This window comes from Vicia villosa, unplaced genomic scaffold, assembly GCF_029867415.1.
Source record: "Vicia villosa cultivar HV-30 ecotype Madison, WI unplaced genomic scaffold, Vvil1.0 ctg.001291F_1_1, whole genome shotgun sequence".
Taxonomy (NCBI): Eukaryota; Viridiplantae; Streptophyta; class Magnoliopsida; order Fabales; family Fabaceae; genus Vicia; species Vicia villosa.
Window position 1 is genome coordinate 169,892 of NW_026705563.1, and position 25,509 is coordinate 195,400.

The 25,509-nt window shown below is 38.2% G+C and overlaps 1 protein-coding gene across 1 annotated transcript; it reads right to left on the reverse strand.

Annotated features, from left to right (window-relative positions):
* Positions 1–3,135: 3,135 nt before the first annotated feature.
* LOC131634413 (auxin transport protein BIG-like) lies at positions 3,136–25,509 on the reverse strand. The gene is made up of 14 exons (XM_058905075.1): positions 25,010–25,509; positions 24,322–24,431; positions 22,222–22,384; positions 16,015–22,109; positions 14,761–15,378; positions 14,484–14,664; positions 13,288–13,522; positions 8,683–13,209; positions 8,378–8,600; positions 7,763–8,161; positions 7,529–7,672; positions 5,158–6,183; positions 4,442–4,945; positions 3,136–4,185 (listed from the first exon to the last, which is right to left on the reverse strand). Exons 1-14 carry the CDS (start codon positions 25,248–25,250, stop codon positions 3,352–3,354), a joined length of 15,300 nt encoding a protein of 5,099 aa, XP_058761058.1. The 5' UTR covers positions 25,251–25,509; the 3' UTR covers positions 3,136–3,351.

Consider the following 25,509-nt stretch of genomic DNA (forward strand, 5'->3'; position numbering starts at 1 on the left):
GAGAGTTTACGCTTATATCAAAAAATGAATAGAATATTGTCTTCAACTCAAGAGTTTATGCTTAGATCAAAAGACAAAGGAAAGATTGTCTTCAACTTGAGAGTTGATGCTTAGATCAAATGATAAAGACAATATCGTCTTCAACTCGAGAGTTGATGCTTAGATTAAAAGACAAGATCATCTTCAGCTCGAGAGATGATGCTTAGATCAAAAGACATGATCATCTTCAACTCGAGAGTTAATGCTTAGATCAAAAGATAAATACAAGATCGTCTTCAACTCAAAAGTTGATACTTAGATCAAGACAAAACTAATCATCTTCAACCCAAAGTTTGATGTTTAAATCGAGACAAAAATGATCATCTTTAGCCAAAGGTTGATGATTAGATCAAGACAAAACGTGTCATCTTCAACCCGAAGGTTGATGCTTAGATCAAGACAAAATTGATCGTCTTTAACCCATAGGTTGATGCTTATATCAAGACAAAATTTATCGTTTACAACCCAAAGGTTGATGCTTAGATCAAAACAAAACTGATCGTTTTCAACCATAAAGTTGATGCTTTGATCAAGACAAAGTTGATCATCTTCAGCCCAAAGGTTGATGATTAGATCAAGACAACCTTAAAATATAGCAAATTTGACTAGAGATTTATTATTTCGTGACTAGTTTTCCTTTTTTAAATTCTTTATATATATCAAAACAAGTCACTCCAGCACAAAATGTATCAAAGATGACAAGAAGAATCTGAAATTACAACCTAAAACACTGAAAAAGAAATAACAAAAAACTGACTACTAAACACCGAGAGCCAAATACTTTGTTGTATTCTGAAAAATGTGACTATTTCGCTTTTTCCATATAACCCAAATCACCGAGAGCCAAATTGTAAGAGATGATCCAATGACTTACCTTGAGATGTCGTTGAGAACCCTAACCAATTAGAAATAATATGCCATGATCTACCAAAAAATAAAATTTTACAAACAAATAATTTTTGTCTTCGTCCATGTCACAATTCTCCACGCATCTTTGATCATTCATAGGAAGAATTTTCCGCTTAGCCAAATTATCCTCCGTTGAAATACGATTCAGTAACAATTGTCAGACAAAAATTAAAACCATGAGCGGCACAGTCTTCAACCATAAAATTTGAAAATTAGCCTAATTGTTGTTGTCATTTATAAGCACTGATGATCGTGTAACTACAAAATGTATGTATATTCCATAACCAACGATCTTATGCGTCCACTTACAAAATGGTTGAAATAAACCGCTCAATACACTCTCCCACTAACTCCTCACAAGCAAGCAACCTCCTACACCACTTACACGCCTCATCATTCTCCCTCACCCCAACTCGTCCATCTCTCTTATAGTTTCCATCTTATTCTCCACTAAATCAAACAACCTACAAAATCTAACCTTCAAAGAAATATCGCCACTACTACAGAAAAACCATTTCACCACGGTTGGAAAAGAGATACTGTCATGGTTGATCAACCATGGTGAGATAGAGTGTGATTGTAAGTGTGTGGTTTACAACCACGATCTATTGTCTGTTGTGGTAAGCTAGAAAGCATGTTACAATAACCACGGTTGTATTAAACAATTGTTGTAAAATTATTTATAGGTCCTGGATTCGATACCCAGCAACGGCATTTTTTGCGTTTATTATTCGAGATAGCATTCTACCTATAACAACTGTTGTACTAAACAACCGTTATGCAATTATTTTTTTTAACATATAATTTTTGTAATTTTACACAATTCCCAATTTTTTAAACTGAACTTTTATGAACCGTATCAGACTAGAAACAACAACACACCTTATCCCTGAATAAACATAACAAAAATATCAGTGCATCAAGAAGGAAAGGATTTGAAGATGTATCTCCAAACACCAGAACGAACACATTTCGAAGATACATCTTCAAAAAAAACTTTTTTTCATTTAAATGGGAGATACATCTCTACCCTTTCCCTAGCCATTCAAAACTCATCCAAATGATAGAAACAGATCATACACATAATCTATTTCAAATGCTAATACTATCTAATGCATTAAAAATAACCTATTTGAGCTAATACATTAATCAAAACTCAAAATAAGTTAAATGGGAAACTTACTCAAAAATGTGTTGATGGGATTTTAAGTGTTTAATGCAGTAGTTAGAGGGGGTTGGGAAAATACAAGCAAAGGATCTGAAGTTGCTTCAAAAGTTGAGGAAGAATGTGAACTGAAAATGAATTGAGGGAAAAGAGACAAAGTTTCTGAACTGAAAATGAAGGAGAAAAGGGGGAGAGTCTGACGCGCGTATAAATATGTTTACCTAGTTTGGAGATGCGTCTCCGAATTAATTTTTTGAATTTTAAAAAAAAATGTTGATTCGTTGCAAGCATACCCTAAAATCCCTTCGCAAATACATCTCCAAATTAACCTTTAGATAAAATGAAGAATTGGTTCGTTCGGAGATATATCTTCGAATACAGGGGCATTTTAGAAATTTCGCACGAGACTTGAGAGAAGCTATAAGAGTCCAATGAGAAATTTCCTTTTCTAATCGATATGGAACTTCCCCACACTTAGTATTTCTAAACACTTTTAGTTCTATGTTTTTCTCAACAAACACAATACTCTCTGTGAGTATCAACAATACTTTCTCTCAAGCAGAAATTCTTTCATTCACATACAATTATACCACCATTGACACCTTTTCAACAGGACATACCTCATACCCACCACTATGTGAGGAGGACTTCTAACTCACAATTGTGTTTCTCAACAAAAATGCCATAATTTGCTAGGCAAGGATTATATTTTGCGAAGCAAATCTTATTTATTTTACCTCTAATATTCATGTTTCCAATTGATTAAAGAAGAAAGCTACAAATTATTCAAATAACTCGTAGAATTAGCTAAACCAATAAAGACACTGAAAACCTGATCAAGAGTTATAGGAGGGTGGAACGGAAAACATTTTCCTTTTCTTTATTCATTTATTCCCTTCAAGATCATTCTAAGAATGAGAAACTAATGCTCGTTTAACCAGATTTATAATATAGCCTTTAGAAGTTATTATCGCTTTGATTCAAACATGTTAGTTTTCATGTAGTAATAGATTAAGCCAATATTCATCACAATAACCCTTTTCATTTTATATCAGCATTGTGCTTTCAAAAGAACATAGTACATAAGCGTTTTACATTCTCTCCAAATATAAGATATGCTCTTGATATTTGTATATATGAAAAGAGAGGTTCATAATATTTCAGCTTTTTACATGTTCTCTAAATATAAGATATGCTCTTGATATTTGTATATATGAAAAGAGAGGTTCATAATATTTTCAGCTTTTCCCTGCATTGATTGCAGCCTGCACAAAGTCTTCACACCGAGTGAACCCGCCGGACAAAACCTCCGGCAGAACCCCAACGATATCAAAGGCCTCCTGCAAATCACTAGCAGAATTTATGTCATCAAGCCAGGAAAGCATTTCCTTGGGGAAACTGAGTAGCTCTTTTACATTTGAGAGGCGCTCTTTCATAACCAATTCCCAGGCTTCCAGGTTCCCACTTTCATCTTCGCCTTCAGTCACAGAGGAAGCCGCCACACCAGTACTTGTAGATGTTGCAGTAGTCGATTTCTTGAACTTGAAGAAATGCTGTAATTGCTCAATCAAACCAGTGTAAACAAGCATTGGACGAATGATAGACAAAAGCTCATCATTCTGTCCTGTTTCTGTTGTAGCACTTTGGCCTATACTTCCAGACCCTACACCTTGTACAGAAGCTGAAACGGACGATGGGCGAGCAGTGGTACGGCCATGAGTGTGCTGCATGTATGCATGATAAATTCCGCGTTGCAGGAAAGCACGACGATGCTGCAGCCAAGACTCGTAAGACTCTGAGAGAAGTGAGTTCACCATCATAAATTGGACAGTTTCTTCTGTTCCCAATGTAATTTGGGTGCCAGACAGAGAAGAGGGTCTTAGATCTGATGTAGACGAAGTAATATATGCTGATACAGCCCTGGCCATAGTTCGACGCTGCAAGGGGCTTCCTTGATCAAGCAGATGACGTGCCATTTGGAACATAAATGGGAGGAACCGAGAATTACTTTCCTGTCCCCCGCCTCGGCAATCCGCACTGAACGATGCTCCTGTTGCAAAGCGAGCTAACATCTGCAAACATGGGGAAGATGCATTAGCACCAGAGTGAGGCAAAAACACATAATTCAATCAGTGTAGAAATAATTGCAGGAACGTTCCTTCTATAGATAATATTTAAACCCAGAAAAAGTGAGTTATCTAATTGATCCAATCATTTACATCTGTTGATGTAAACAAGATCCCTTCAGTTTTTCCTTTAATTATCTTGACAGTCAAGTTCACCATTTAAAAAACTAAAAGATAACATGTTAGACGCAGAATAACATACCAGAACAATGTCATATGTCAGCAGGCGGAGCCTATTTCCATCAGCTCGTCCAAGAGCATTAAGGTTGTCCCAGTGTTGGTCAACAAATCGGATATACTGTGTCAATGGAACAGATGGACCTCTGACAGGGAATAAAGAATTACAGAGAGATTCATTGTTTCTAAGTGCTGCACCATCCCACTCTTTCTTGGGAATCTTCAAAGCAGCATCAGCTCTTTTGGCCTCTTGATGGCACTGGAAATGAATAATATTAAAGTAACTTACGGTGGTATAAACACACTCTCCACGGGCACTTCCTGAAGTGGCTACCCCTAGATTCACACGCTTACTATAAGAGTAAGCACCCAGTAAATCAGTAGGTCTTAAACTGTATCCTTCCCGACAGACCATGCATGCCAACCCATCCTCCTCCTCCTGCACATCTTCTAAACCTTCAAGGACAGGCCGAGAAACAACAATGCGCTCACCTCCATCTGAAGACAATTCTTGCCGCCATCCTAGCCCCTGCATCATACACAACAGACAAGGCAAAAATAGAAGAGAAAATCAGTTTTCTAATACATTTCGAGTAAAACAATCCAGCATCACATGAAACATCATGTTCAAGAGTTGAAACAAAAGAGTGCTAGTTCCCAATCTCTTTTATTCAATTATAGAAAATGCCAAATTATGAAAATCTAAAAACAATGTAAATTAAGACATTTTAGATAAAATACCTGAAGCATCTCCTCTCTCTTACGCAAAGCCCGACGCCTCATTTCATTTCTAGTTGCGTGCCGCAACTCACTCACCTCCTCCACCAGGAATCCATCTCCTTTTCCTTCCTTGTTAGATAGTGTGTCCAACAAATTTTCAGCCCTTGCCCCAATTTCATTTTCTCCTGGAACCCCTTCCAAGGCATGCAACAAGGGTAAGATACCTTCCTCCTCAATACACTTTTGAGTGGGGAGATGTCCCATTGACAAACCTCTCAGCATTGACAATATAAGAGGAATGGAAGGCAGTGTTAAACCCTGTGCCCATTCGGCACTCGTCTTGAAGCCAGTTTGCCCAGCATTGGCAAAACGATCTTTCAAATGTCGCATTGCGGTTTTAGTTATACCCTTTTCTAGGATAATGTCCTTCAATCTCTCACCACAGGAACTCGTCTTAAGTGACTCTGAAACCCTAACAAAATTTTCCAGTGTGAACCTCTGCTTTGCAGCTAGCTGAGCAATATTGTCATCATTTGGATTGTCCAAGTGTTGTTTTTGCAAACTGTCAAATGCATCCCAATCTTGCAGGTACGGACTAAAATGCTGGATTAGAGCATCCATTGCAGCAGGTTCACCATAAGTCAAGTAAGGAAGTATCCGAGCAACCATCTCTGTGTTCCTCTGCTGTTTGTTTGATTTCTTAAGCCCCAATGGATGAGATAATCTCTCCAAGAACATAAGAACTATCTTCTTGGCTTGTTCACCTGTCCCAGCTTCTTCACTGGTGACAGTAAATGCACCTTGTGTGATGCTTATACTGTCGCTTTCATTTGCTTCTAAAGTCAAACTTTCAACAATCAAAAGTATGCCTTCGGCTGGCTCCATGGCATCAACTGAGAAAGCCCGTCTTGCCGTTTCAAGAAGCAAACCTAAGGCCCCTAGCTTCAACAACGCTAGTCTATTTTCTCTAATTTTGCAACAGTACATAAGAAGATTAAGAACTGCAACCAATTGCTCCTGATTGGACTTGAAATCATCTCTCAGACGCTGTAAATCAGGAAAAATAAGAAAACCATACTTTATCAATATAAGTTTACAAGCAATGGAATAGGACATTTATGAAAATCATCAAAGATACATAGTATTTATGCATGAGAATGTCTGTAAAAATAAATAAACTAAGCAAAACACAATTTCATTCAAAGTAGATGGCTTAAACAATAGAGATCAACAACATAATCATATCATCAAGGCAATTACAAAAGAAGAATGCTAGCTGCAAATTTGTTTTTGACACACCACACCATTATTGATTCTTTCTATAAAATGTCAACACTCTAAAGTTATTTTACTTACTAGGCAACTAGATAGACTTTTTAGATAATGGACCTATATTAAAGTATCGGAAATGCGGTGATGCTAGAATTTATCAATACTAAATGATGCTATCAAACACAATGACATGATAACGTAATATAAGAAAAATATATCAAAAGGAAAGAAATCTTTTAGCATTTGCATCGAGTCTAACTCAACCATACAAAAATGGTCTGCAAAGAGAGGAAGCTCCCACTTGAAAACACTTTTTCAGGCAAGACCACATCCAATGTAGGACACCCAAAGCACAGCCCAGATTGGACATTTGGAGCATGACCTGAGTTACCCGATAGCATGTAGCCCAGCAAATATTGAATAGACACCGATACCATCTTAGGATTAGGGTGAGCCTAACTCAACCGTACAAAACCGGCTTATAATGTCAGCAACACCTCTCACTTGTTAACACTTTCGACTCTCAACAAAATCAAATTACATAATTCTTTCAGAAGTACATTCTCAATGAAAGAAGCATAATGTGTGGTGACAGGTTAGATTTTCCTCAGAGACAGGGTATCCTTGTCTTTGATAGTTGTGGTTCTTAAAAGGATAAACAGTGGTGACTTATTGACTTGAGACCTAACTCAACATGTCAATACCAACTTGTATGGATAGTCAACAGTGGTGACTTATTGACTTAAGACCTAACTCAACATGTCAAAACGAACTTGGAAGGAGAGGGTTGTTCAAACCTTATAAGCATAAAAATCATATCTCTAGGAAATGTGGAACTAAACCAACCACCAGAACCCACTAAAGGTGATGTGCCGCTGCACTAATGAAAAATCAAGAGGCCCAATAAGACAGAAAAGGTGGCCTCAACAAAAGTAGGTTTTACACAAGTTTTTCTGTAATTGATACTTCAAATCCTATAGAGCTCTCATAGTTATAGGATACATAGTGTTAAAGACAATAAATTGAACAGAAAAAAAAAGACTTATTTCCTTGACTGAATTATGTATGTGGTGTGTGTTGAACCAAATCCACAGATGTAAAAGAAAGCAATCCGATCTACCTGAATCATGCCCAACAGTATCTCCAGTCCACCACATTCACGGACAGCGCCTGCTATGGCGAACTCAACCTCTGGATCCTGAGATTCTTCTCTATCTTCCTCCAATTCTTTAATCATAGGCTCAGTTGCTTCACCATCCAATCCCTAGAAATTGTACACATATAACAGATAAATTCAAAACCAAATGTTTAAACAAATGAGCTGACTCACAAGGTCACTGATAGAGAAACACACCTGGAGGCGATAAGTCACTGTCATAGGTGGGCAATATCTAGATGAGGTGGCAGCATTTGATGACACCAAGTTAGAGTTTGTCAGATTTGAAGACTGATTTGATTTCTTCCAAACTAGCTCATAAACTTGTGCAATGCTCAAATCAAGAGAAATAATGTTACCAGCAACCAACAATTCCATTCCATAGTCATCCTCAAGAAGACCTAACAACTCCAACTGATGGCAGATCTTATTTTTCACATCACGCATCAGTGGACCAATTTCGGTACTTGAATATGGATTTTTGGTCATTGATCCCCTGATGAACTCTTCCTGAGTATGGGCCTTGTTTAGGACCAACAAATATACAGGCTCGGGTTTTGTGGGGCAGATCAGATTGCAAAGCTGCTCTAAGATAAACTGCAAATACAGGTACAGATCGCATCAAAGTTTAGAAGGACCCTAAGTAAAAAGGTTACAATAACTTAAATATCTAATCTCTTTGTTAGGCCTAATCCTATATAACCAAACGGATACCCTCTTCTGGGATAGAAAATAGTCACAACTGATTTTAGAAAGGAACAAGTTATAAACTATAACACTTCGGAAAATGAAAAGAAAAAAAAAATTCCATACCAAACAAGCACGCCCTTTCCTCTCCTTTCCGTGTATTTGCAAGCCATTGATACAGGCCCTAATGAAGTGTCCCTTATTCTCACTGCTTTCTAGTAACAAACTATCCAAAAGATCTTTAAGAAGACGATTGCAATCACTTATCAACTTTGTCTTTTGAACAATCAAGCCACGAATTACAATAAGGGCTTCAAGAATTTCAGAGAGTAAGTTCTCTCGCATGAATCTGGAATGAAAAATACTACTATGAGATAATGTTAATAAAAAAAACTAGCCTCAAATTAAAGCTATTCAAGCAGCAATCTTACCTGGATCTAACATTTGGAACCTCAAGAAATTTACCAAGAAGCTCTATGATTTTGTGAAGGATGAATCCCTGAGTTATATCAATGTGTAGGCTCCTTTCCAAAGACTCAACATTACTTACTTCTTGGGAAATTAAAGTACAAATTGTTAGTAGACACCCTCGAACAGTCAAAAATAAAAGAGCATCCTCTGAATCTACCATCTTGAATAGCAATTCAAAATATTCCGCGGCACTTTCACCAGCGGAAAGTGTTGCAGGTAACAAAGAAACCACTAGGTTCAGCAGCCGAAACCGTTTGGAAGAACTTTGACCACAAAGCAAGTTTATGAGTGAGCACATCTCGGATCTGATAGATTGAGAACATGCACTCAAAACGAGTTCTTTAACCCATGATCCCAACTCAAATACTGATAACTCACTTTTAGCTGCTTTACCAACACGACGCTTCCATCTCAGAGCATATTTAAGTGCCAGGTAATCATGACGTTGGGGTCTTGACCTCTGGCCTGTAGTTTTGACTGCCTGAGACACTTTGTACTGCCTTCTAACAAAATCAAGATAGGTAGCTCCGCTCTCCCATTCTGAATAGCTCAATAACTGAATATCTTGAGTCTTAGGTGAGGCATCCCAATTTCTTTCTGATGAGTCTGGAAATGTCTTTGTTCCACCGACACTGACAGCACCGGTCAAGGACCCAGGTAAATTTTGAGAAATCTCATCCTTTGTCTTTGCAGAAGGCTTCCCAAGGACTTGCTCTTTGTCTGGCGTCTCAGGTTTTGGAGGTGTGCATGCCTGAGAAATAATTCTCAGACAAGGAAGAATGACATGCTCGGATATGGCAGGATGTTTGGCACCCAACTTAATGGAAGAAAACAACAACTGAAAAACGAGACGTAATCTTGATTCCCAGTATTCATCAGCCAAAGAACACACCTCAGAAAGTAATAGCAACTCCTCACGTGTGGTCACTGCAATGTCCATGGAGCGATGATGCTCAAGGCAGTACAAAACTTTCTTTTGTATCAAACAGTTCAGCTCAGTAACTGCATTTACATCACCTTCAGATAAAGAACAAAGTACTATTCTTGCTTGGACCCGGGCAGCTTTAGGACCTTGATGAATGTTATTCTCAAATAGCTCAGACAAAATGCCAGCCGAAACAAGTTGTTTCTTCGAGTTTGGATGCTTTGCCAGCACCTGTAAAAATTCTAGACATTGTGTTACAAATGTAGTTGCACAACCATAGCAGTTATTTGGTGATCTGGACACCACAAATCGTGAAGCCCCGCTACTATCAGAATTCTTCTGATGCAGATAATTCATTAGCACCTTGCGTAGCCCTTGCAGTGTCTGGACACTTTTGGTGACAGAATCAAAAGCTGCTTTGCACTTTTCACCATAGAGGACTCCAAGAAGAGCAATTTTCCGGTTGATTTTACACGAGGGGCCAGGTAAAGATACCATCATTTGCTGCACAGAATCCTTCTGTTGTGAGTCTATTTCACTGTCACCAATGCTTGATACAATTTTAAGCAAGGGCTTTTTGAAGCCCAAAAGTTGCTGATATCGCCTATGAGCATTCTCTGACTCAGATTCTATGGCTGCTAATCCCTTTTTCATATCTTCGTCATTTTCCATGTTATCGAATGTAAAACTTGGCTTCGCCATGAAATTAAACTCAAATCGTCCATATTTGCTGTACCCACACTCATTGCACAGAAAAGAGTCCAAATTCTCATAATTGATGTTGCGGCATTGTCTGCATTGATATGCATTTTCGTGACAGTTGCCACATATACCATGCTTATCTGTGACTGGACGACTACAACGCGGGCACTGCAATGGTTCGAGAGACAAAGCCTGAAGATTTTCATAGAATGAATCCAGTTCAATCATGAAGTTACAAGCTGTAATTGGAATAGGAAATTCAACTTTAAGCTCAGTCTGATCAAATGTAAGATGACAACTTTTTGCACGCTTCCATAAAGACCAGTTATTTTTCAACTCTGATAAGTCGGTAACTGGTCTGTTATTATAGTATAGGTTCAAAACCTTCACTGATTTTGACTTTCTGGTATCATGAACATTCATGGTCACAGTCTGGATTGTGTAACTTCCAGTGCATTTCACTATGATGCGATTATCCGTGAATTTTGTTTCTGATTTCAGGGATTCCAGCTTCATCCTGCTGTAAGGTACTTCTGGAGAGCTGCAGGCGACGCAGGGTTCACTCTCAAGATAGTATCCATCAAATTCCACTAAGCCACTCAATGTATTATATATGCGAGAATTTGGATGGTTAGCTAACAGCTCATTCTGTGAATGAAGTGTCTCAAAAATGCACCTAATTACATCAGCAGTCAAGCATCGGTCTACAAGATCAGAAATCTTGTGTTTTGAACTAGTATCTGGGGATCTTCCAAGCAACCAAATAACAAGTTCTGTATACTCCACAATATTCTGGCCAAACATTGGGAGGGACTTGACTTTCTGCAAGAGAGACAATAACATAGTTTCCTTAAACATTGGTTTGGCATGATGCCAGACACCATATAAAACTAATTTGGCCTCTGCACGCACAGTAACTGAACTCCACTCCAGAAGGAAACTATCTATGAACTGCTTTAAGGTATTGCCACTCTTGTCAGTGAAGACTTCTACTGCTGCCTCCATATCCAAATAGGACTTCTCCAAACTAGATTCAGCCCCATCTTCGCCTTTCTTTTTCTTCTTTGAATCTTGAGATACAATACTCGATTTGGTTGAGCTTGAGTCTACTGACTCTGTTTTTTGTGAAGTCTGACCAACATCTTTTCCTGTATAGAAGGCATAGTTGAGAAGTTTAAGAGTCTGAATCACAGACTCTTCACCGAAATAAAATATTCCATTCATCAAGAAAGACAAAATATCCCCATGCCTTAAACAGTACTTTTGCCAGTTCCGAGGACGAGCAGCTGCTACTTCTGCCATAGTGGAAAGGCACTTCACAATCTTCACACTTCTTTCATATGGAATTGGATTATTTTGAAAACCACCAGACTTGGTTACGTGTTTATAAAGTCTCTTCACTTCACTAGAGTACTGCCAAGAGTCCCGTACACTGTAATAATGAGACTTGCTCCCACAGAGATGCAGGAAAAGCCTCCTGGCATATCTTCTAACAAAGTTGGTATGAGGATTGTTGATGTAACTGCAGAGAACATCTTGATATCCATCAAGCTTCAAATCCTTACCATAAGACAACTTGTAGACTTTATCCTTTTCTCCAGTCTTGTCATGTTTTTCTGGTCGAACAAGTGTGTACACCAGTCGGAAAGCATTCTCTAGTAGAAGCCTGTAGTAGTCCATAAAGATGTCTGTTCGATGCACTTTCACATACGAATCAGAAAAGAAAGGTGAAAAATTACCAGCAGGTAAATCTCTACGTACTGTAAGCAAAGCCCCGCATCCAGGTCCAACATTACTATGCCCGCCTTCACTGTTAATAGGAGATCTGAAAACATGCACTAGTTGCTGCAGTATATCCATCAAATAGTTTACAAAAGATTGCTGCCTAAGAGAATCACAAGCTTGAAGCAGCTGTGAGGCAAAGTCGTTCTTCTCTTGGTCATCAACTGAAGTCTTGGAAGTGGATGAAGAATGTTGGATTACATTTTTATCATGAACATCAGTAGTTCCGCTGTGTCTTGGCATGGAACCGTCACTACCAGGCTGATGCCAATTTCTAAGCATCAATGTGAAAAACATGAAGACCAGGATTGCAACTTCCCCAATTGAAGACCGGGTTCTGGCTACAAATGGTCTGTTGAGATTAATCTCATCCAAAAACCATTTGATTAGTTTCTCTAAATCTAAACTGTCGGGCTTTGAGCTGTCTATGAAAGGTCCACCCACGGCAGATGAGAGCCTGTAGAAAAGCTGCATAACAGGAATTGCCCGGACTCCAGAAGTTGATTCCATCCACCCTTTCAATTGTTCAAGAAGTTCAGAAAGTAATAAGGAATTAATTGCCCGTTTTGAAGCAGAGATTGAGACTGGATCAGTCAATGCAGCAGCAAACTCTCCAGAATCATTGGGCTCCAAGACATGAATTGAGGGAGAAGAACTCTGCAAGTTGCTATCAGCTGGTACAGGCAGTGAGTCACTAACGTCATCAGGTGTGAAGTGAAATTCATTGCCATCTCCCACTGAGTCCACTTCAATTGGAATTGCTGTCATAGGATGATCTCTAGAGTGTGGTGGAGGAAGTCGGTCTGTATCTAGTACTTCAAAGCAAGCCTCACACAAATCAAAATCAGGACAAATAGTGCAATGCCACCTTCGCCTGAGTATAGGTACAGTAGAACAACCATCACAACAATATTGAACAGATGAAGTGATAGTGTCTTCTTCAACCATGACTTGGTTATTTCTAGCACTTGTGTCAGCTGAGCTAGGAACTGGAACTACATTCTCAACACCATCATCTGGAGCTAACAATGTCTGCTTGGGAAAAGGGACCTGAAGCAATCTCGAAGATATGGCCAAACTGAAAGAAACAAAATGTTTAAAAACCTGAAAAATCAAATTTTGAATACAAAAAAGAAAACGGAATGAGAAAAAATACCTGCTAGCAGTCTGAACAGCTTCATCGGACGAAAAAAGAAGCTTCTTGAGTAATTCAACAGCAGGTTCTACACTGTGAACTCCTGAATCTTTTCCATGCAGAGCCAAGCATTCAGCATAACAATAAATAAGTTCAACTGCAGACATAACAATGTTGTTCATGGTTTGTGTGTCTGGCTGCTCAAAGTCCAAAATTCCCCATAAGACTTGCATAAGTGCATCCACCACCTCTGAGCCTACACCAGCAAAAGCAGTTAATATAATATACAAATGGTAGTAATTATATCCACATAGGACAAATAAATATTCAACATTCACTCTCTTAAAATAGGTTGGATCTAACTCAACCATACAAAACTGACTTGTAAGGGAGGGATTGTCTTCACTTATAAATACATATTCAGGTCATATTTATCTGATGTGGGACTCTATAAACACACCCCTCAGGCCTAGTACCACTGGGCTTGGTGTGTGGATATAAATTGTGGATGGTCCGCTAACAAAAACCCAATAGCATGTGGGCCAACGGATCTTAAAATTGTGATCAGGCTCCTAAGGTGGTTCTCACATATCTCTTTATGATGCAGTACTCTTTATGATACACTCTATTCTCTTGATTCATAATAATAGTACCTCAATCACTTAGGGGATGTTTGGGAGTTGGTTTTTGGAGGGTTTTGAAGGGGGGGGCTTTGGAAGGTTGCATCTATATATTGAAATATGTTTTAAAATGACAACATGATTTTATATGATAATGTAGTATATTGTTTTTTAAACTTTTTTAAAATATCAAACACATTTAAAGATATAAACGCCAACCCTCCAAAGCATTTCCCTCCAAAAACCTACTCCCAAACAGACCCTTAAGATACTGTAATCTAATAGGTAGCATACAGAAAGAATGTAGCAAGAACCAGCCATGCAAAATATACAAAACCTTAGTAACCCTTTCTTAACAGCAAATATGATTGGTGCAGATATCAACTCAAAAATTTCAAGAATCAGTTGTAAGGTCTAGTTGAGATGAAATTCTTATACTAAATTCTAATAGAGATTTATTATAAATTTCACAAATTACGACATAAGAGTATAGAAGTATCTCAATAAAATAATTGCATGCAAAGGACTGTTTATATTGACCAAGTGTGTCTCCCTATCTATATATTTAAGATTTAATCAGCGATAACTAAACAATACCATTTGTCTCCAGAAATGTTGCTAAATTTGAACGGCGTTGCAATGCAATCCTACAAACTGCACGCATCTGAGCAGTGAACTCTTCGATGATCCAACTTCCTGAAGTACCACCTATCACAAGCCTTGACAACAGTAGTGAGGATGATTTGACCACTCCAAGGAGCCGCATGGTATCCTTAACCTAATGTAAGAAAAGTCAAGATAGTAATAATTAGCATAACATTGACATGAAGTAGAAATAACAAAATAGAGAACCAAGTGATCCTGTATATGTTACTTGATGGTATATCTCTTTCTTGGGGAAAACTGCTTGTAAAACATGACTAGCAGAAGCCTGCAGAATAGGTTCCCTATCACACTCAAATATTGTTTCTAGTAATGGTTTGCACTTGAGTTTTCCCAGCTCTGTTTTTGCTTCTTCAAGCCTTGTGCAATCTTGTTTCCTGCATGATGAATAAACCTTGGTAATCAGCTTTAGCCCATCTGCTATTACCTGCTCCTGAATAGGAGCAGATTGCATTGATCGGCACTTCTTTACAGATCCACCGAGTGATGCATTAGAACCAAGTACTCTTGCTTCCATATCTAAAATTGCATCCATTTTCTCTTTCCAACCAAATTCATCTTTAGCTCGGCCATAAACTTCAAGTGAATCTATTCTGGAAAGTGTTGAGCTATTAAAGGTTGACCCAATTGACACTGAAAATTCTTCATCTGCAAGAAGAGACTCCGCAACAGTAAATGGAATATCATACCAGGACCTCATTCCTTCATCTAATTTAATAACCCTTTGGAAAATAGAAATACTAGAAGGTATGTGGCTTGCGGATGTATTGCCCACATGAACTCGGAAACCAACCATGACAATATCAGGGTTTGAATTGAAGATAGATATCTGTGAAAATGTATTAAAAAAAAAATCAGAAAAACAAAAGTGATGTATGATGTATCCAACCACTTGAAAGACAGATACACATCAGCAAAAGCAGCTGACATTGTAACAAAAATATAATTGTTGGTGTTCAAACTAGTTGCACAAAGAAGTACGAAAACTAAGCAGTTCAATATTAGGGTTTAAGTTTGGTTTAAAAATGCTTAAATATAACTCCAATGCAACAAAAACCTATTCCCAATAGGTGGGATTCAAAACTAACTACTATATTATTGAGCATGCGGAAGATTATCGTTGTCACAATTCAAAAAATTTGGCATTCTTATTATTGACCATCAGAGGAATGAGTGGTCTCGCCAACTAGATTTCATCTAATAACAAGCACACTTAATTTCAGTTGAGTGGTCATAATTCAAAAAACTTCGGTAGGAGTTTTTAAGAGCTAGCTTGATCTTAAGCTTAGTTCACTATTTTAAAATTTACTTGATAACGAAACAACTTGCATATATCTAGTGTTTAAAGGTTGTCAAACACACCCTAGGCTATGGTGTTCTACAGTGTTATCTCTAACCTCATACTAAAAAAGAGCATGCCACAGGGTATAGTAATATATTCGCTTTGCTAAGTGATAGAGGATACCTTAAAACCTGCAGGACTGGGACTTTCTAGAAATCCATCCTCATTTACCAAACTCTGTTTAGCTCCTTCGGAATCTCCATTTCTGATGGCATCACCACCCAGTTTTACATCTGGTGTGATGCATATGGTCCTCTCAAAAAAGTCAAGAGGAAATTCAGGATTTGTTCCAGCATAAGCTTTAGTAAGGATGCCAGAACCCAATTTCTTCACTTTCTCAGATGCTGCAATAACGCCAGCATCCACACCCACAGGAGCATGAGAATATATTTGAAGGCTACCATCATCATGTAAGACAAGACAATGAATTTTATCCTTTGATAGTGGTTTGTATGCAGTCATTCCAACTATAGGGGAGGTTGAACCCACTGAATGCTTCATACTTTGAGCAAGTACAGCATGTTCCTCCAGGGACACCGCAAGTGCAGAATTTGATTTCACAGTTGATAAGCAAGCAAATAATCCACTGCCAGCCAACAATTCTTTCCAATGATGTACTCCAGCAGGCCGCATCTTACTTTCTTGCTCCTCAAATACAGAAGACATCTCTACCAGGGAGGCTGCATCAGAGCTTGGTCGACCTAACAGTGTGGTACCATCTTGAAAAGATATGAAGAGTAGCTTGCAAGTTGAAGAAAAGTACAATGATGAACCCTTTGCGTGAATTTCTCTTCCCTTGAGTTGTACAAGTTCTTTTAATGGCACAGCCCCAACATTCCCTTTGACTGACAACTCAAACCTGAATATATTTCCATTTTCTGACAGAACAACAAGAAACACTCTTCCCCGGGAAGCTGTATAGAGAATGGCATCCACAATCATGTCGTCTGACAGAGTGAAGTAGTGCACTGGACTGATGTTATCCAGGGACAGGTCATATATCTTGACAAATCTGTTAGTCACAACCATTAATTGAACTTGTGAGCCTGGAACCCATTCCACCCGTCTAATATATGCACCTTGCAAAGCAAGTTCAATGGCAAGGCGGTCAATCACTTCACCACGAGGGTTCAGTGTCAGGACCTGGCAATCCTCATAACCAGCTACAACAAGATAGTTCTCGACTACAGGATTGAATACGAGTTGTAAAATTTCAAAGCGGACAACATTTTTAGAAAGATGTTTTACATTGGTCTTGTCAGCTGTCACAGGTGAAATGGTGGCCTGGCCAATTAACTGCCCAACATCATATATAGCAACTTTATCACCTTCACCAACGGCAAGCCGACCACGTACACTAACACTGAGCAAGGACTTCACAAGAGAACCGTTTGCTAAGTGTGACTTGAGATCCTTGGAATTAGAATAATCAACCTTTATCTTGAGATCAAATGATCCACTTTTATAAGCTTTCTTCAACTGCAAGAGATCAATGCCATGGGAAATCACTTTGTCTTCACCCAAACCGACATTCTTATCCTTAGAATGGTGGAAGTCTCGTCTACTAATTACTGATGGGATCAAGGCGGAGCAAATATGGAGCACCTGACTCTCAACATCGAGTTCTTCCAATAACAATGGAATCCCTTCTTGAAGCTCTTTTGTAATACATAATTTGAGTGAGTTATCTACATCTAAATTTATGTCATCTTCAAAATCTGAATCACTATCTGGCAGCTGATCTCCATCTTCAGTAAAGGGTAAAAATGACTGAAATGTGTTAGAACCACGAACAGGTGCACTGTTATCTACAGTAAATTTCCGTGGTTTCAAACATTGACAATTACTACCCCTAACACCACCAGCTCCACAGTCACAAAAGAAGCGGCTTGAGCGCGAGTAGACTACACGGTGACCTCGATGACAAACCTTTGCACAGACTGAGCAGCAACCTTTTGATACAGTCAGGTCACATGTATAGCAGAAATACCAATGCTGCTCCATGAAATTGCTTCCACTGGAAGTAAATGTGCAAACTTTAGAGGCAAGGGCCCTTTCACTGTTGGCATCCTCTTCATCATCTTTATCTATGCTAAGAACCTCTCCATCAGAAGTTGCATCATCCTCATCCTCATCTACAGAAGTAGCATCACATTCTAGAGAGGTTGACCCACCTTGATTGGAAGAAACAATGAATGTCTCAGAATTTTTTCTGGACCCAACCACTTGAGCAGCCACATGACCCGCCCCAGCGCTATTTCCAGAATAACATTTCTTAGTTGTCCTTTGCAAGGAAATTTTACCAGATCCACATTCGTTCAAGACAGTTGCAATAAAGACAAATAGAAACTTGAGTCCTGGAAGCAGACTCTCATTGCCCGCCAGTTTCCCCATCAAGTTTACGGTCCTCGTCAAAAGTTGTTTCATCAAGAACTCTCCCCTTGAAATTTGAGCAATGAAATTGAAATATGACTTGGCCACATGTATATCAAATAGCAAAAAAGCATTATCAAGTAATAGCAGTGCAGAATTGAAAACATGATGTTGCAACTCTAACGACTGTTTTTCAGATGGCGGAGATACAAGGCATAAAATAAAATTCATGGTTGAATCTCGGAGAGAAATGGAGCTCCCTTTTGCACTGATCACCCCACTATCTGATTTCATTATGCTTCCTAAAAGCCTTTTCTCCAACCACTTAGATACGCTCTGTATATCTCTGTCAAGGAATTTCCTTTGTATCCTCATTCTGAGATGAGGAAATTGCTCTCCAGATAAAAGATCTACAAAGAAACCAAGAACCTTCACGTTCACTGATTCGGAGAAACATGTATCTAGGGAGTCAATTAAAACCAAACAGTCACCAAGATGCAACTGCAACAGCTTACTCATCTGCCCAGGAACATTTTCAACACCAAGACAAAAGTGAAATATAACAGACTTTGAAGGATCTTTTCTAAGACTGCTTAATATCTCAACCATTTTACAGATTATCCATTCGTGGATAAAGCAATCACTTGATCCTCTAACATTCATGTCCTTCAGAAACCCTTCCATTTGCTTCATTAGAACTAAGTTTGTATAATTTGACAATTCCAGTTCTGCACTTGAGCTGGGATACATAGTGTCACATTTCTGATGAACACTTTCAAAAACTTTATCGCACTTGATAATCATTATTGTGTCAACAATTTGTAAGAAGACTTCAGTCTCAGAGTCAATGTTTTTTCCTTCTTCGCTTATTTTATGTAACCCATCTAGAACAAAGATGATTCCTCTTACACTAAGAACACAAGAGAGCAGAACCGCACTAGAAGTAGAAATGTTTAAAGGAAAACCATGCAATATGCACTCCCAATAAGCTCTGGGATGAATTCTAGAAGCTTTTTTATCAACAGCAGCATCTAACCTTGATATGAGGCTCAAAACAGATTGCAGCTCACCTGCATTTGAACCACTCCTCTCTAGGAGCTCATCCTGCAGGCTTTTGTCGATTCCAGTATATTTCAGCAGTAAGAGTGGTAAGAACCCTGGAGCCACCTTCTGTTTGTAACTTAGGACATCTAGGAAAGCTTTCTGATAAATTTGCACATATTTGTTTAGCAAGGATGAGAACAGCCTTACTACCAATACAAATTGACCAGATTCAATCATGGAGGAAATCATGCTTCCAGCAAGTTTAACATATTTCTCATCCCCAAATGCACTCTCAGTCCAGGTTAGACCGTGTCCAGAAATTGCATTGTCTATACAATATCTCCATATGCCAACATTAATGAAGGAAAGCAGTAGAGACAGCCACATTCCACTTCTGAGGAAATCCCAACCTAATTCCTCAATGCCTTCTGGTATGGGCAAAGCATTTAAATTCTGAAGCAAGCTCAATACAACATCTGGAATATTAGTGAAGTTCCCAAGGACCTCTGGATGGCCTAGGAGTAAATGGCTGAAGTGGAAAAAATGCAACATATCAGATAGATCTACAGATTCCCCTTGATTCCAAGATATAACTGGATGATCTGCTTCAGAGCCTATATAAGGAATATCCCAACAAAGGTTGAAAATGTATCTTTCAACAATTTGATCCTCCACTGTAGTGGCTTTTTTGCCTCTCCAAAATCCAAGAATCAGTGAAGAAGTACAATATATGTCCTTCCAATTCAGAGCTAATTTGTCAATCGTCAAATCATCCATGCTAAGAGGAGCAGAAGATTCAGAAACATCAATTAACTGTCCAATCAAGCTACCGATAAAAACCTCCTCTGCCACCAATCCACCTGTAATGCTTTTTAATGCAGTTGATGACCAAGATGACATGTGATCATTAACTTTATTTAGCGAAGATGGGATAGACAGTGGTGCTTCCCTCAACTTAGACCGCACATCTACAAGCAATGATGTAGGACAAGTTTGTTGATGAAATATCATATGACGAAGAACTAAGATCAATCTTGAAACCACTAAAGCCCAACATGTTAATAATGAGCCATTCAAATTCAATACCGGGTTAGCAACTTCTTTGAGGGTTGAAAATATTAAGTTCGCCATCACTCCCTTTTCTTCTTCACATGACAAATGGAAGGCCATAAGAACTACCTCAATATGAAACAATGAAGGAAGAGTACCAATGAGTTCATTGATGCTTGGGCAATTTTCATAAACAGATTTTGCCTTCTCGACAACAAAGGCAACGTACCCCCTACAAATCTTGGCCCTCAACTGACTGCCAGCAGAACCAACCCTACTAAATAATGTGTGAGCAAGCAAGCTGAGAGTCCTATCATTGTAATTAAAAGCACCATTTTCAACAATAAGGATCGTCTCCACAAGGTAGTCTTCAAGTGAATCACTCAATGCATGGTTTGTGAGAAGGTTGTGCAGAAGATCAAAGCATAGTTCATGGATGAGCCCAATCTTCCCATCTTCATTTGAAGGGATACAACCATCAGACATATTATCTTCAGAACAACAGCCATGACAATTGAGTAGGGAAAGCACAATATCAATGTCTCTGCTACTGAGTTTGCTGCAAGCATCAAGAAAAAGAGAAGAATGCCATTCGGTAGAGAAGATACATGTTTTAACAAAGCTCAGTAGTTCTATAGCAGCCTGAATTGGCATATTCTGATTACTGGAGTTAGAAACTAAGGCAGCAGCCGGAGGTTGTTCACATCCATCTGTAGATCCAACAGAACGCACTGTCTCAGAAAAAAGATCACCAAAAAGAGCCTCATCCTCATGGCACACTGCATTTTCAATTTCGGATGGTCCAGCAACTTTTGCAAAACTAGAATTAAACCTTTCTGTTTTTTGTCTAAATTTCAATCCTTCAGAATGAAGGAACAAACAAAGTTGCATCAAATTTTCAATCCATTGGCTTGATGGAGGAAATATCAGTTTTATAAGCTCTTCAAATGTGTGTCCCTTCAGCAAAGGAACAGTCCCACGATGAACAAGGCATGAAAAGGAACTGTTTCGCGAGTCAGTAGAGCTGCCAACAAGTTCTACATCAAAGTGTTTTTGCTCAAAAGGAATCTGGGGCCTTTGTTTTCTGAGATCATTAATAAGTTTCAGAGTATATACAACAAATCGGGGGAAAAAAGCCAAGGGGGGCTTTGAATTTGGATCAGTTTTGTCATAAATCCAAACAGAAGAATCCAAACTTTCTAGTATAGATGCTACAACACATGCTTGAATATTCTCAGCTACGTTGCTATTACCGAAAATAACCAGAACATCTTGAAGAAACTCTTCTGTAACCATTAAAACAGTGCTCTCTAAACTTCCCTCAGTAGTAGCATAGGTATTTGCAAACTCGAGTTTAATTCTAAACAAATTAGACAAAGTATCGGTAAATGAGGCAACCGCACTCAACAATGAAGCATCATATTCAACATATGGAACATCTGTCATGAGACTTCCAAGTATCTTCAACATTCTCAAAATGAATGATAGCCTCCTTCGAAAATTTTGGCCCAGTGCCCGCTCATCAAATGCATCTTGTACTTTAGCTAGTTTATTGCACAGCAAGATCACGCGAGGAGTGCATTTTCCATGGACAACAGCCCAGTGCTGGGATAGAAAGACAAAAGTGTTGAGATATTGATGATTAGTCTGCTCACTGAATCCAGATTCTTGCCTATCATGTGGCATGTGTTTAGAAGCTAATGTCTTCAGAAGCCAATCCATTGATTTTTCTTCCATTGAGCACCGGAAGCCTTTACGAATCAGTAAAAAAATGAAAAGAAAAGAAAATGAGCACATGGTTAGGTACGCAGGAAAACCATGACAAGACAACAGTGGCGTGATTATTGAGTAATAACATAATACCTTCTAAACGGCATTTTTTGTAGTCATCTGCATAATCACCACAACAATCATCAACCATTGGCAGCAAATCTACTAAGGAACTTGTAGTTGTAGGTTGTAATATGTCCACAACCATATTTACTCCATCAACCAAAGCTATCTCTAAAAGATATATCATGTTGGCCTGAAAGGTTCAAGATGAATTAGTGATACACAAAAATAGCCACCACTCTACCAGAAAAATACATAGACCAAGACAATAAGTTCTATCACAATAAAATAAATTTAAGCTATGCCGGTCAGACTTGTTTTTTGTTATTTAAATGAATTTGAGGAGAGAACCTTATCTCCTTCCCTACCCAGGTATAGAAATCAGAAAAACCTACTAGCACAAAGTACCATACAGCAGCTATGCATGAGGCAAGATAAATAAAATCAGGCCCAAAATTCAATTTAGTCCTGGAGTTTAATAAGTATCTAATAAAGGCTTGGAACAATATGGTTTACTGAACTCTAAGAAATCCATTTTTTTTAATTTTGTCTAACTCCGTTTTATTGTTCTTTGGTGGTTGCTCAACATCTCTTTTTGTAATTTTTACCTTTCTCCACCATACTGGTTGAGCAGTGAGTAAGTACTCCATCATAGAAGTAAAATAAAACACTGAAATCCTATAAAGATCAATTGGGAAGAGGATATGCCCTCCCCCCTATACTTTAGCTTCCAACCTTAATGATATATATTTCACCTATTTAATATGTGAATGTGTGTGTGTGCTCGCGCGCGCAATCCAACGGGGTGGTTATACAGCTGACAAGATATATGAGTGTGTGCGCGCGCAATCCAACGGGGAGGTTATACAGCTGACAAGTTTATTTTTCACAAAAATATTTGGCGTTGTTGCTCCATTAAGTTTCAACATAGTTAAAGGTTCAAAAGCAATCTTCTGGAAAAGTAATTACTATGATTTTTAACTTTATAACTATATTAGGTATCATATTCATTTCCGCATCCCAATTATGACTGTGCAAACAAGCTAAGATAATCGTACGACGGGCGAGATTTAAAGAAAAGGTTTGCAAAACTCAGCAGTGACGTCAAGGTATTTGAAGTCTCTAAGACCGCAATTGAGGCTACATTTAATCACTGTTCTAAGAAATATTAACAATCATGATGCAACCACAACTGCAATTCAAAACATTGATGATAAATCCTAGTGGGCGGAATAAATAATCTTCAATCTAACAGAAAACAACAAAAAGTCCAGAGAATGATTAAAGAAAAAGGATGAATTAAACATCTTTAAAACCCCTTTGCTGTTGGTAGCTTTTTCTGCAGACATATAAAGAAATTAATGAATTATTTATAAACTTGGATATTATTTAGCATTTCGCATTCATCTTTATTTCAACAAAACAAATGCAGAAAATCTAATAAACCAAGCACACTACTCTTTAACGCACTCTTGTCGAATAGTAGTCCCTAAGATGTTGTGCTTAATAACTGGATTGGGATCATACTTATTCCAACATCCCAATTATGATTATGCAAATAAGCTAAGATACACATAGGACGAGCAGGGTTTTAAAAAACAGGTTAGTGAAATGTCGGCTCCATCACCATGGTGTTTGAAGTCTACAGCCGCAATTGAAGCCCATTTTTCCTAGATTTTCAGAATGCGACCGCGACCATAATTTAAAACCTTGGGAATGAGTTTCTGACAGAACTAATAAAAACTCATTGATGAAACATAAAACATCAAAGAATTCCTAAAAAAAGGTTATAGAAAAAGGAATAAATAAAACTAGACTTCACTAAAATCATACTCAAAATTCAACAAACCATGCAAACTACTCTTCACCAAATTGAAGCCCATTAAACCTAGATTTTCACCATGCAACCACCATTTAAAACCTTGGCAACAAGTTCCTAATGGACGTAACGAATACTCATCGATCAAACAGAAAACAAAATATAAATACAGAGAAATGATAAAGAAAAATAAATAAATTAAATTAGATTTCACTTAAATCATACTCAAAATTCAATAAACCATGCACTCTGCTCTTCATCAAACTTCCATACTACAAAACTTTCAGACTCCTAAAATGTGAAAAGCATACCTGAATTCCTAGATCATCATCGTCGTCGAATCCAGATTTCTCCAAATAGCACAGAGCAAATTCTATAGACTGCTGCACAATCGCAACTAGTACTCCTTCCGCTTGCTCAACTATTCACACAAACAACCAAAAACAACACCGAATAAAAAAGTTAGAAAAAAACAGCACTACACATAAAATCATTTCCAAGCACTTAGAAAAAAACAACAAAAAATGCGTCACATTGTTCAATAATTAGCAATTACAACAAGGATCATAAGAGCGAGCTAAATCACGCATTGCTCAATTATTCACACAAACAACCAAAACAAAAGACCTGAAAAAAAGTTAGAAAAACAAAACTATGCACAAAATCATTTCCTAACACTTCAAAAAAAAAAAAAAAAAAAAAAAATGCGGCTCATCAATCAACAATTAGCAATTACAACAACAAGCAAGGATCACGCATTGCTCAACTATTCACACAAATAACCAAAACACAAGAACAAAAAAGTTAGAAATAAAAACAACACTATGCGTAAAACCATTTCCAAACTCTCAGAAAAAAGCAACAACAAAATATAGCTCATCGATCAACAATTAGCAATTACAACAACAAGGATCACACGAACGAGCTAAATCACGCAACAGCAACAAAGAATTGAAGTTCGTTCCGATGATGATGATGATAATTGGCAAAAACAACTACCTGACAAAGATCGAGAAGAAGAAGCGATTGCGTTAGCGAGGGAAGAAACCGCGTGAATCTGAGAATCAGTCCACGACTGGAGACACAAACTTCCATCGCCGGAAGACTCGACGCCGCGACGGAGAAGGCAGTAGAATGCATCGAGACCTAACCTAACAGCGTCATCGGAGCGGAGCTTGTGAAGAAACTCGCCGGACGGTTGGGAAAGAGCGTCGGCGAGAGCATTGAGGTTTTCAGCCATGGCGATGCGAATCGAGAATCGAGAAAGTACTAAGAGTGTGAAGGTGAGAGTAGCATCAAGGAAAGTAGAAAGGGGTTTATGGTAATTTGAAATAGCGTGATGAAAACGGTTATGGAGAATTTGAGATTGTGAAAGTAAAAGAGAGAGGTGTTTATAGTGATGAAAGTTTGCTTAATGAAGAAGAAGGTGTTTTGATTTTTTTTACTAGACACCGATTTTTGTGATTGATTGTTCCTATTACCGAAAGGAAGAGAAAAGA

Bases quoted from the DNA above. Each gene is read 5' to 3' on its own strand.
- LOC131634413 (XM_058905075.1), bottom strand. From the start codon at position 25,250: ATGGCTGAAAACCTCAATGCTCTCGCCGACGCTCTTTCCCAACCGTCC. The intron at 15,379-16,014 runs GTATCCTCTATC...ACATTTTCACAG, and splicing joins CCAGTCCTGCAGGTTTTAAG to ATATCTATCTTCAATTCAAA. The intron at 14,665-14,760 runs GTAACATATACA...TTCTTACATTAG, and splicing joins AGAAAGAGATATACCATCAA to GTTAAGGATACCATGCGGCT.